At 33.9% G+C, this 13,411-nt stretch overlaps 2 protein-coding genes across 2 annotated transcripts; both read left to right on the top strand.

Annotated features, from left to right (window-relative positions):
* The first annotated feature begins 5,939 nt into the window (after positions 1-5,939).
* LOC148204751 (NAD(P)H-dependent 6'-deoxychalcone synthase-like) lies at positions 5,940-7,449 on the top strand. The gene is made up of 3 exons (XM_088096729.1): positions 5,940-6,409; positions 6,553-6,796; positions 6,878-7,449. Exons 1-3 carry the CDS (start codon positions 6,090-6,092, stop codon positions 7,256-7,258), a joined length of 945 nt encoding a protein of 314 aa, XP_087952855.1. The 5' UTR covers positions 5,940-6,089; the 3' UTR covers positions 7,259-7,449.
* Positions 7,450-11,582: 4,133 nt separating this feature from the next.
* LOC124842404 (NAD(P)H-dependent 6'-deoxychalcone synthase) lies at positions 11,583-12,973 on the top strand. The gene is made up of 3 exons (XM_047318877.2): positions 11,583-12,000; positions 12,106-12,349; positions 12,446-12,973. The coding sequence occupies exons 1-3, from the start codon at positions 11,681-11,683 to the stop codon at positions 12,815-12,817; spliced, it is 936 nt and encodes a 311-aa protein (XP_047174833.1). The 5' UTR covers positions 11,583-11,680; the 3' UTR covers positions 12,818-12,973.
* Positions 12,974-13,411: the final 438 nt, after the last annotated feature.

Below are 13,411 nucleotides of genomic sequence, written 5' to 3'. Positions count from 1 at the left end.
AATTTTAAAGAAAGCATAGATAGAGGTTGACTCATTCAACATAAAATATCAGTCCCTATATCTTATTATATATTTATTTTCATGCCAAAATTATTAATAAAAAATATTTTATACATGAATTTTTCAACCCTAAATACAGCAACTCTCTGTCAAGAATTTTATATCCAATAAGTGTGTGATCATAGTCAACAATAGCAACTGGTGATCGTGCAGAACATTTGGAAAGCGAAACCTAGCTACCCACTATTTCAACACAATGCTGATAGAATAAAAACGACGACGTTTTAACGTAGGTAACTTAAGTTTTGTATATTTCAAATACGGAATTTTCTTCCTCGATTCTTTTTCTATTGTGGTTTGGTAACTTATTTTATTGCGATAGTTAAGTTAATATAATTTATTTCATTAAACATTTAATAATATATATAGTAATAGATTTCTTTCTATTAAATATGTTTGTTCAGAAATTGAAATTTAAATATTTTTTCTATTTTTATTGTGAAACTTTTTTAAAAATAAAATTATGACAAATATATCTTTAAAACAAACCATACGTTTAAATGTATAGTGATAAACTTAATATTGAAATAAAAAAATTTATTTAAAATTATTGGCTGTCAATCCTGTGAGGACCTGTAAATTTAACAAAGGGCCTTTGGGCTTTATGTGGGGCAGCCAGGCCCATCAGACTAAGGCCAACTTGACCTTAGGAGGGGCTCTTCAGAACCCATTCTCTTCCTTGAACCTCATTTCTTTTCTCTCTCTAAACTCTTGTGCCCTAAAGCTCTCTCTGTCTTCTCTCTAGATTTCCAACTCTCTGAACCGTAAGAATTCGAGATAGGCACTGCTCAAGCGTTCGTGGCGTAGGGAGCTTCATTTCTACCGAACGTTTTCTCCGTTCCGACTGGGTGTGGTGGAATTTTCGTGTGTGAGACATTATAAAGGAGCGTTCTTGTGAGCTTGGTAGTTCAACTCCGAGGTAAGGGGAGCTAGATCCTTTTCTATGGGTTGAAATTGTATTTTGATATTTGCTGCATGAATTGTATGCTGGAAATTTATGATTGTGGATGTGGTTGGGCTGAGATGATAGTTGAGATTGGTATGTTGATGTATGTATTCTGTTGGAGGGGTGATCAAGTGGAAAGTAAAGAAAGTATACACTGTTTTGAACAAGCTGGTAGAGTTTTGGGTCACTTTGAGAGGAAGTGAGGTAGTGATTTTGGGAAGTAAGGATTTTGAGTACATTTGGGTTGTTGGGATAACTTAGGTAAGTCAATTGTGACTTGTTAGAGTCATCAGACTGATCAAAACAGGTGCAAAATGGTTGCTGTCAACTGGTATGGGGCTGGACGACTTCTGGTTCGCGCCCGGCGCCCCCTGGTGGCGCCCAGGCACGGGAATCCAGCAAAAAGTCGCGCCCAGCACCCCTACTGTGGCGCCCGGGCGCGAGGTATTAGCAGAAAATTGTTTTGTCTTTGTTTTTGATAGTTTTTGGGGTTCCGGATGTCCGTTTTGGACGTTTCTTAAGTCGTTTTGGAGGTTTTGAACCCTTTCGGAACTGTTGGTGATGGTCTCAAAGCCATTTTCTTTGTCTAAGTATGAGTTACGGGGTTATGAGTTGTTTAGTGGTTCTCTTGGGACTGTTATTGTATGGTAATGTGTATTGGATTGATTAATGTTGTTTGTTTAACAGATTGTCTTGTATGTGGGATGTTTGGAATGCATAGTATGATGAGATTTATGTGGAAAGTATATGAATGTATGATTAATATTGTTTGCTTAACAGATTTTCATGTACATTATGTATGAGGTATGAGTGGTTGGAAATAATGTGGTTGTGAACTATAATGATGTATGTGAGTATGAATTGGACATCTCAGGGTGAGATGACTGAAAGTGGTTGTGTGGGGTGTTGATGTTGTTCTGTATAACTGTATGGAGCTTTGAACTGGTATGTCTATCCCTACACTCGAAGCACTGTTCATACTCAGATAGAGGAGAGCAGTGTAAGTGGTGAGAGTAGAGAGAGGTCCTCGTCTATAGTCTTAGAGTTTAGACATAGACAGATTGGGGGATTTACCTTGCATAGTGTTGGGGAGTGCCAGCTGAACTACGCAAGTGCAAAGAAGACCAATAGTTCGATAGTTATACAAATCCGGATGAGTCGTGTGAGTGTTTGAGTCATGGTTTAAAGTGTTATGTATTAACTGTTTTATATGTACTAAGCATGATGATTATTAATTGATTGAACAGTATGATTATTGCCTGTTTATCTAGCTCACCCTTGCTTCTGTGTTGTGTGCTGTTTGTGTATGTTTTTCTTTGCGATGATCATCCACTTGGATGGGAGCAGATGTTGTCGAGGAGGTTTCCTTGGAGCAAGAGCTGGAGGAGAATGATGCTGCTGGACAGTCTACTTAGGATTTAGATATTTAAACCTTTGGAGATTAAATACTCTAAAATGTCTAAGTTTAAAACTTTGTATTATATTTTGGATGACTGTAATTCCGTATTTAATTGCAAGTCATACTCTAACTATTCTCTTTATTGGGAATGTTGACTCCAAAACTATATGATGTGGTTACTATATTTTGGGATGTCAAAGATCCAATCTACCTGAAATCAAAATAAAAAAAATAATACCTTGACATATATAAAATTTTTACATTTATTTAATCTACTATTTTAATTTTTTATTCTCTATTTTTCTTGAAAATTTTTTACTATTTTAAAACTATTTTATTCTGTGTCAAATAAATATAAAATTGTCACCGTCTCGTCAAAATCAGATTTGACCTAAAATAACGTTGTAAATTTTAGGTTTAATTCCTATTTTGGTCCCACTTTTCGTAGGGTCTGTTCAAATTGGTCCTACTTTTTTTCAAAAGTTCACTAAGATCCCACTTTTCGCAAAAACGGTGCAAGTTAGTCCTTTTTGGTTACGGCGTTAAAAAACTAACGGCACAGCTGCCCAGCTGGAAGAAAACTGATGAGCTGTACATTTTTTTGTTGACGTGGCACTCTACATGGCAATCACCCATCGCATCTTGCAATTGCAACCTTCAACCTCTGCCCCAACTCTCTTCCTCCCATATGCCCATGGCGTTCCTTCTCATCACCACCTTCTCCTTCTCCTCCTTCTCTTCCTCCTTCTTCCACCCTTTCAATTCCACCTTCCTTTTTTTCCCAATCTCTCTCTGTCTTCTCAATTCTAACCCTAACCTCACCTCTTTCGAAATCTCCAAACTTCAAAAACCGCAAAATATAGTCTGAGAGAACCATCACCCCTGTTCAAACCCATCAATTATTTTCCACTGGGTCACGCTTTCACTCCCAAATTTCCGATTTTTCTATCTGTTTATCGCCTTATTCGCCTTATTCGCCTTATTCGCCGTCTCTTCCCGCCATTGCCATTGCCATTGCTTCTTCTCTTTTCTGTTCCTACAAACTCAGATTTGGCGGGAAATGGACTTTATGGATACACGTGCACACCCTTCAAACAAAATTACCGCTACTTTTTATTTAATAATTATTTACATTGAATAAAGCTAATTATTGAATATAGAAAACACTCTAATCTAACTTTAGGAACAACTCCCATTAAGAAGTTATGAATACCATACCACTTGAAGTCAGAGGCTACCTTCTCAGAAAATGGAACTCTCTGCCAATATGGAGAGGTCTCATTGTACTGTAAGTAAAGTTCATTATCCTTTGCTGTCCAAGAACCCACTTGGAAAAGACACAGTTGAATACTTCAATCTGAAAGATCTTTGGGACTGCTACTATGACTGGAGTGCATATGGTGTTGGAACTCCTATGATGTTTGAAAATGGTGACACTATGCAATACCATGTTCCATATTTGTCTGCCATCCAAATCTACAGTAGCAAAGCGGTTGCAGCAGCTTCTAGGTATGCAGAAACAAAACAGTTGTGCTTATGTACTGAATATTTCAACAAAATGGTGTGAGCCATGTTATTCTTGTATATATAGGCTTGGGAAAGAGGATAGTGAAGGAGCTGAATCTGATTCCTGGAGTGAGGACAGTGGAAGTGATAAGCTATCTAGAACACTGAGTAACAATTCTAGCAAAGCATGGGATGCTGCTTCTTTAGATTCAAACTCTGACCAAGTGGGTTCTTGGACAGCAAAGGATAATGAACTTTACTTACAGTACAATGAGACCTCTCCATATTGGCAGAGAGTTCCATTTTCTGAGAAGGTAGCCTCTGACTTCAAGTGGTATGGTATTCATAACTTCTTAATGGGAGTTGTTCCTAAAGTTAGATTAGAGTGTTTTCTATATTCAATAATTAGCTTTATTCAATGTAAATAATTATTAAATAAAAAGTAGCGGTAATTTTGTTTGAAGGGTGTGCACGTGTATCCATAAAGTCCATTTCACGCCAAATCTGAGTTTGTAGGAACAGAAAAGAGAAGAAGCAATGGCAATGGCAATGGCGGGAAGAGACGGCGAATAAGGCGAATAAGGCGATAAACAGATAGAAAAATCGGAAATTTGGGAGTGAAAGCGTGACCCAGTGGAAAATAATTGATGGGTTTGAACAGGGGTGATGGTTCTCTCAGACTATATTTTGCGGTTTTTGAAGTTTGGAGATTTCGAAAGAGGTGAGGTTAGGGTTAGAATTGAGAAGACAGAGAGAGATTGGGAAAAAAAGGAAGGTGGAATTGAAAGGGTGGAAGAAGGAGGAAGAGAAGGAGGAGAAGGAGAAGGTGGTGATGAGAAGGAACGCCATGGGCATATGGGAGGAAGAGAGTTGGGGCAGAGGTTGAAGGTTGCAATTGCAAGATGCGATGGGTGATTGCCATGTAGAGTGCCACGTCAACAAAAAAATGTACAGCTCATCAGTTTTCTTCCAGCTGGGCAGCTGTGCCGTTAGTTTTTTAACGCCGTAACCAAAAAGGACTAACTTGCACCGTTTTTGCGAAAAGTGGGATCTTAGTGAACTTTTGAAAAAAAGTAGGACCAATTTGAACAGACCCTACGAAAAATGGAACCAAAATAGGAATTAAACCTAAATTTTAATACATGTTCCCTCACAAGCTCACCTTTTTAATAACACCATGAGCAACATGTTATTACTTTGTTTATCAGCAGTCCAATATCTTCTGTCATCAAAAAATTTGTGGTGACACTAGGTGGAATTTTTCTTCAGCAATCATCTTATCATGATACTAAAAACCAAAACATAATGATACTCGAAAACGCTTTTACACTCATGTACTATTTTTCATTATTTTTTATTTACTTTTTTATAAATATAAAAAAAGATATTTTTATTATGATCATTTTACTTTTTAATATAAATTATTGGTGTCAAATAATATTTTTCCAAGTATATTTTATTGAAAGTAAACTATATTATTGTATACAACCATGTGAAAGATATTTGTCCGAATTACAAAGGATAAAACTTAACCATCTTTTGCGAGCCGCCAAAGAAAATTATAAGAAAACAAAAAGGTTACGAGAATGAGTCAAAGAATGGTGTAGAAAAACTTATTTAGTTAGAATCACAACTTAACATCCATCCAAACCCACCTACCAACTACTACATTAAAATAAATTTTTATACATTTTAAAGAAAAAAGTAAATAATAAAATAAAAAATATCAAACAAATATAAAAAAAAAATTTATGAATGTGAAAGTATAATTTTTCTTAATTTAGATATTTAGGTACACTGGAAGATGTTAGTTTCTCTTAACAAATTTGAATGAAGTGTATGATAAAGACATTTATATGTTTAATAACTAGAAGAACTTGAAATGAAATTGATGTTTCCTACGGAAAATAAAAAGTAGATAAAGGAAAACTTTTCATCCATCCCAATTTAACTAAGCAAATTTGATCTTTATAGATTAAAATAAAGAATACAAAAGGATGGTGGCAGAGCTGAGTATAACCCACCTACCTTCCAATTGAAAGTCTGCCAAAAAATTTGGAGTAGACGTAACACTTTTGCAGTATAAAAAGGCGACAACCTTATAGCTAAGTTCACAAAGCGGTGCTTCTTGATCACACCATAGTACTACTATACAAGAAAAAATCAGCACTTTTTGCAATGGCTGCTGTCGAAATTCCTACGTTGGTGTTTCCAAACTCTAGTTCCCAACAGAGGGTGCCAGTGGTCGGAATGGGTTCTGCCCCAGATTTCACCTGCAAGAAAGACACAAAGGAAGCAATCATCGAGGCCATAAAGCAGGGTTACAGACACTTTGACACTGCTGCTGCTTATGGCTCCGAACAGGCTCTTGGAGAAGCTCTCAAAGAAGCAATTCAACTTGGTCTTGTCTCTCGTCAAGATCTCTTCGTCACTTCCAAGCTTTGGGTCACTGAAAATCATCCTCATCTCGTTGTTTCAGCCTTGCGCAAATCACTCAGGTCATTATTGAACGCAATCTAATAACAAGTGGTTATCGATTATACGTTAAAAGTCCCACATCGATTTGAGTTGAGTTAAACTTAACTTAATCTTAATATTATGAAAATATATTGATTTTCTTTTTTGTTTTGCTGTTGTTCAGAACTCTTCAACTGGAGTATCTCGATCTCTATCTCATTCACTGGCCCATCAGTTCTCAACCTGGAAAATTCTCATTTCCAATCGAGGTTTCAGATCTTTTGCCTTTTGATGTGAAGGGTGTGTGGGAAGCCATGGAAGAGTGTCAAAAGCTTGGTCTCACACGAGCCATTGGTGTGAGCAACTTTTCTGTGAAGAAACTTGAGAATTTGCTGTCTGTTGCTACCATCCGTCCTGTGGTGAATCAAGTAATGATCAATCTTGTTTTTGAGTAATTTTTTTGAATGATTGTTGATAAGATGAATTGATGTTTATTTGATATTGAACAGGTGGAGATGAATCTTGCATGGCAGCAGAAGAAGCTGAGAGAGTTCTGCAGTGAAAATGGGATAATCATAACTGCATTTTCTCCTCTGAGGAAAGGTGCAAGTAAGGGAGCAAATGAAGTGATGGAGAATGAAATGCTGAAAGAGATTGCAGAGGCTCATGGTAAGACTATAGCTCAAGTTTCTCTGAGATGGTTGTATGAACAAGGAGTCACCTTCGTGCCAAAGAGCTACGATAAGGGAAGGATGAACCAAAACCTTCAGATATTTGATTGGAAGTTAACCAAAGACGATCTTCACAAAATTAGTGAAATATATCAAAATCGTTTGATCAATGGACCCACCAAACCCCAACTCAATGATCTTTGGGACGATGAAATATAAATTTGGCAACTCAAACGTTGAATTTGCCTCTGAGATTTCAATTTAAACTTCGTGTTGCTTTTGAATCAACTTTTGTCATTTTGTTTTAGAGAAATGAAACTACGAATTCATTTCTGGATAATGTTTTTCTCTTTTTATCTCAATTGTATTCTTACTATGGAAATAATGTGAGAATATTAACATTTATCATATGCCTCATCTTCGATGTTAATGTTCATGGGAGAGCTAAAAATACATGTAATTTAGCTATTACAAAGTGTGAAATACTTAGTTCAAAGCAAAATATTTCAAAAAGATAAATCAATATAATGTAATTTTAAATAGGTAAAAATCAAAATATGGATGATGAAGTGGTTGGTCAAAGCAAAGGGTTAATTTAGTCAATAAACATACTTAGTGTGTTAAGTACACTTCAACTTCAAAATTTTGCATTAATTTAATAATTTCATACTAAATTCCAGCATTTTCTTTCTTTGCCGACAAATATAAAAATCTAATTATAACTTCACCCTTCAGCTAATGTAAAAAATACTATGGCTAAGTGGCAAAACCTATTATAAATAAATTAATTAATATTATATTATTACTTTTCAACCATTGAAAAGTGCCGACTGATATCAACTTTTAAACAGTGACGACGAGTAAAATAATGGTTGACTGATGACTCATTGATTTAGGAAAGTAAATAATAAATATATACTATGTATCTGATAATAAGTTATTACTAAAAAAAAAAATATTGATAAAATTCAAGTACATTGATAATAAGTTGTTTGTGAAATTTGATATTGTTTTTCACTAATTATATATTTTAAAATTCATATATGTATTTTATCATAAAATAACGTGCTTTTGACAAAAATAGCTGAATTTTTTGTGTGGACCTGTGTGCTCTGACAAGATTGAGTTTGAAAGGATTTATTTAAATATTGAACGGTAGTTTTTGTTTTTTGATTATATTAATTTTTTTAATAATTGTGTTTAAAATTTTTACGTGAAATTAATAATTCGTAGATAAATTGAATGCAGGTGAAATTATTAAAAGTTATATTCCACTATTATTACTATCTATTAATGGCCTGTTAAAAGATAAAATTAATGTTTCGTAAATATTAAAGATTAAGTAAGAGTAATATTGAATAATATTCCTGTTATTGAGTAATCATTGAGTAATAAACACGCAGTAAAAGTTGTTATTTCTGTTAAAATTAATTGTTAATTTTTTTCGTTAATTGGAAAAAATACTTATTTTTTCTTCAACCATGAATTACTCAATTGAAATGTAATGAATTTAATTGTTTTTTTTAACATAAAGATGATTGCATTAAAAGAAAAATAATGATACTTTCACATTATCTTTTTGACAATATTTTAACACCATCCATATACATGTCATTCTGTGATTGGTTCATGTTGATGTTATGATTATTATTATTGATTATGGAGTAATTTTGAACTAATTACAAAAATAACACATAAACAATATTAAAATGTTGTCAAAAAAATATTGTCAAAGTATCGTTATTTTAAAAGGAACACAAAGTGTACAATGAATGGTTGTCCTTTAAAAGAAAGTAAAAGACACTTAAGTCCATGTGTATGTTGGATAGTTTTTATGCTTTTCAAAATACAAGCCATGTGGTTATGATTCTTATTTGACCCGAAATTTATTTTCTACACGGACCTTATTTTTTCAAACCATGCGCATGTGCTTTTGATTTTTAGTTTGCCAAATGTTTTGACTACAAATTTCTTCTTTCAACATACTCACTTAGTACATAGAGTAATATAGAGGTAGCAAAGGCTAACTCAATCCGTTAATTGAAAATAAATTAAACTTTATAATTAAGTATACCGAGTTGTTAGACTGTTAGATTAATTTGTCTGTTTCTTTTTATCATTAAAATTCTAATATTACATGAAAATAAATTAAGATTTTGAAAATTTATATGAAAACGTGCTAACGTTGGACTATTAAGCTCATTTCAGACTAAAAAATCTATAACAGGCGGAAAATATTATCATGTCAAGTTGATTTCCAACTGTTTCAGTATAAAAGTTGGGACCTAAATATGAACCTGATTAGTCGCTTCTTCTCTTCTTAGGATGTCTTTATCTTCACGTCCTTCTCCTAGTCAGCACGTTTCAGGGAGAGTGGGGTGGGTATCTGCGAAGACACTCCGACGCTCAAGTCAGAAAAAATGGAAATTGTAGAACTCTCTCAGTTCAATCAAAATAGAAAATCATAAATCTCTCTTAAGAAGAACGTACCTTTTTCTCTTTCTGTTTTCGTATTTAAAAGTGATAAAATAAACCGTTTACCTAAAAATCCGGTAGGTTACAGAAGTTGACCATTTGGAAAACGCAACAATTAGATCGTGTTTGATACTGGGTAATTTAATCCCGTGATTTGTGGCGCTAACGATTAAGATTTAATATGTTCAAATTGACCGAATTTGACCAGACATATCCGCTTCGACAACTGGTCAGTGCAGTCGACACATACGATCGCTATATTGCGATCGCAATATATCTCGACCTCCTAACAGTCGTCTGGGTTACTAGTCGATTATTATATGCTCATGATATTGAACTGTCGTGACATCGCTCGACAACTGTTCATTGCCATCGACACATACGATCGCTATATCACGATCGTAATATATCTCGACGCCTTAACGGTCTTAACGGTCGCCCGGATTACCAGTCGACCGTTGGTGAGTTTAGACATCCTATGATACACCAGCTAAAAAGGAATGGAACTCGAAATTGTTGTCATTTGAGTTGTTTTATATCTTAATCCAATTGTATCACACCTTTGATCTGAGGTGTTAATATAAAATTTGCTATCGAATTGTGTTAATATAAAATTTGTAACGGAAAGTTCAATTTTTTTTTAATGAAGTTAAATTGATAACACAATATTTATTATAAGAGACAAAAATTATAAGAAATAACATAATATTCGTTATATTTATCCGTTTAAATATATATAAATATTATGGGGATGTGGTGTGATATTTATTTGATCCTATGTTTGGTCTTGTCGCGAGAGCCACCAGACTTGACTTTTAATTTGGTCTGATTCATGCTTTGCTAACGTGCTACTGTTCAGCTCACCATAGTTTTCATCTTCATGTGAGACACCTAATAACAACGTAATGAACTCCCAAAAAGATGAATCCTGAACTGAACTTGCTAAGACTGAGTCAAAGAATGATGTACAAGACTTACTTTTCTGGAGTCACAATATTATTTTCAAAACAAGCAAATGTTAAACATATATGGTATTTATTTATAATATACATAAAAGAGTATCTTTATTTCATCTTCTTTGAATCTATCTCTTTCTTTTTCATTACATTACACGTGTTATTTGTATTCTCTCTTCACTTCTAATCTGTACACCTGTTCTGTGATGTATATATTTGTCAGTTTCTTATATTAGATAAAATAAAAAGATGCCACAGATCAGTATACACATAATGGCAGATTCCACCTTACAAATTATGTTTTTAGTTTCAACAACCAACATGGTGGACACAAGGCTTCCTCCTATCTCTTTAAAATTGGACAAATTCTGAGTAGTTGATTAGTATTATTTATAATGTTAAAGATAAAATAATACACAACAACTGGACCCTCTGCAGTTGTTTATAATTAATAGGGTTCATGATTAAGATAACAATCCAAAATATTGAATAGTTGAAGATGACTTTTGCTTTAATCAATCCGCAATTAAATATTATCAATATTTTATTATACGACTTTCCATCCGTTACAACATCGACTAGATATTAATGGATGGTTCAACAGTAATTCGATACTATCACAACATTGTGAGACTAAATATTAATGGATGGTCCTATAATAGTCCGATAATACGTAAATACTCATACAACAGTAATTCGATACTATCATAACATTGTGAGACTAAATATTAATGGACGGTCCTATAATAGTCCGATAACACGTAAATATTTCTATAAATTTTACTAAGATAGGTTTTAACTTGATTATGATATCATGTTAAGAAGTCTTACATCAACTAGAAATAAAATCAAATTATAATATATAAATGAGTGTAAATCTATCTTATAAATCGATTTTGTAGAGTTAAGTTTGTTATTCTTAACATAAATGAATGCAACAATCGACAGACTCTCTTATGCTGAATTACATAGTACTCAAGTCAACTATTGTTGAATAAAATAAGAATGTGATGAATGGAGGTAGATTTCATCTTATCCCACCTAACCTCTGTTTGCAGACATTTCAAAGCTGGAGTTCAGAAAAACGACAAATTTGTAGTATAAAAGGGTGACCAGCCCAGTAGTTTCCATCAACTGCAACAACCAAGTAGTGTTGGTTCCTGGTTACATTATAGTACTAAACTATACCAGTTAATCAGCAATTGTTACAATGGTTGCTGTCGAAATTCCGACATTGGTGCTTCCAAACTCCTCTTCCCAACAGAGGGTGCCAGTGGTCGGAATGGGTTCTGCCCCAGATTTCACCTGCAAGAAAGACACAAAGGAAGCAATCATCGAGGCCATAAAACAAGGCTACAGACACTTTGACACTGCTGCTGCCTATGGCTCTGAGCAAGCTCTCGGTGAAGCCTTGAAAGAAGCAGTTGAACTTGGCCTTGTCTCTCGCCAAGACCTCTTTGTCACGTCAAAGCTTTGGGTCACTGAGAATCATCCTCATCTTGTTGTTTCAGCTTTGCGCAAATCACTCAGGTATATAAATGTATATAAATTCAATTTAAGACCTTTTTTTGAAGAACTCCATAACAAGTAGCCATATAAATGACATAAACTGAATTAAGCTTTTTTCTGATGCAGAACTCTTCAACTGGAGTATCTCGATCTCTATCTCATTCACTGGCCTCTTAGTTCTCAACCTGGAAAGTTTTCTTTTCCCATTGAAGTAGAAGATCTCTTGCCTTTTGATGTGAAGGGTGTGTGGGAAGCCATGGAAGAATGTCAAAAGCTTGGCCTCACTAAAGCTATTGGAGTCAGCAACTTCTCTGTAAAGAAACTTCAGAATCTGTTGTCTGTTGCTACCATCCTTCCTGTGGTGAATCAAGTAATACTTTTTTTTTTCTTTTTTTTACTGTGTTGACATGAAAGATTCATGATGAATTCATATTGATGTTTTTTTGTTATTAAATAAATATTGTAGGTGGAAATGAACCTTGCATGGCAACAAAAGGAACTGAGAGAGTTTTGCAGTGCAAATGGTATAATCATAACTGCATTTTCACCTTTAAGGAAAGGTGCAAGCAGGGGTCCAAATGAAGTGATGGAAAATGATGTACTGAAAGAAATTGCAGATGCTCATGGCAAATCCATAGCTCAAATTTGCCTTAGATGGTTGTATGAACAAGGAGTCACTTTTGTTCCAAAAAGCTACGATAAGGAGAGGATGAACCAAAATTTGAGGATATTTGATTGGGCATTGACAGAAGAAGATCATAATAAAATAAGTCAGATTCATCAGAGTCGTTTAATCGCTGGACCCACCAAGCCACAACTCAATGATCTTTGGGATTAAATATAAATTACTGCTTGGTGTTTGAAATATTTAATGTAATATCTCATACTTCATTTTGAAATTCATGTATGTTAGTATGAAGAGCTTTGGAACAAGCTCAGTTCACTTGTGTTGAGGTTTAAATAAATTATTCTACTTCTTGTATGTGTTGCACAATCTCTTCTCTCTTGCTTCTTTTTCGTATCAATCTAACATGTATTAATTAAGTACATCATTTATAAATAAATATTTTTATGACTTAATAACCAATGATCTACTTCTAGGGTTTATTTAGATTGAGGTAGGAATGGAAAGATAAGGAAAGGAAGAGTGAAAGGCAATGTTGTAGTAAACTTGCATGACTTGCCATTTTTATAAAACTTGGATGACTTGTCTATTTTTATAAAATTTGTAAGATTTGCCTATTTACTTACGTATGTTCTTCAATTTTGTCATTTTGGTAAAAAAAAACTCATTTTCTTGAATGATATTAAAATAATTTAATAGAAAGACAGTTGAGTCATTTTAAATATAATTGACATTAAAATTAAATATAATTGAGATTAAACTTTGAATAAAGGCACTTTAAATATAATTGATATAAAGTTTAAATAG

The sequence above is a fragment of the Vigna umbellata genome, chromosome 1 (assembly GCF_029865625.1).
Source record: "Vigna umbellata cultivar VRB3 chromosome 1, Vumbellata_1.0, whole genome shotgun sequence".
NCBI lineage: Eukaryota > Viridiplantae > Streptophyta > Magnoliopsida > Fabales > Fabaceae > Vigna > Vigna umbellata.
Note: the sequence above shows the minus strand (reverse complement) of the source record. Positions and strands in the feature narration are given on the sequence as shown.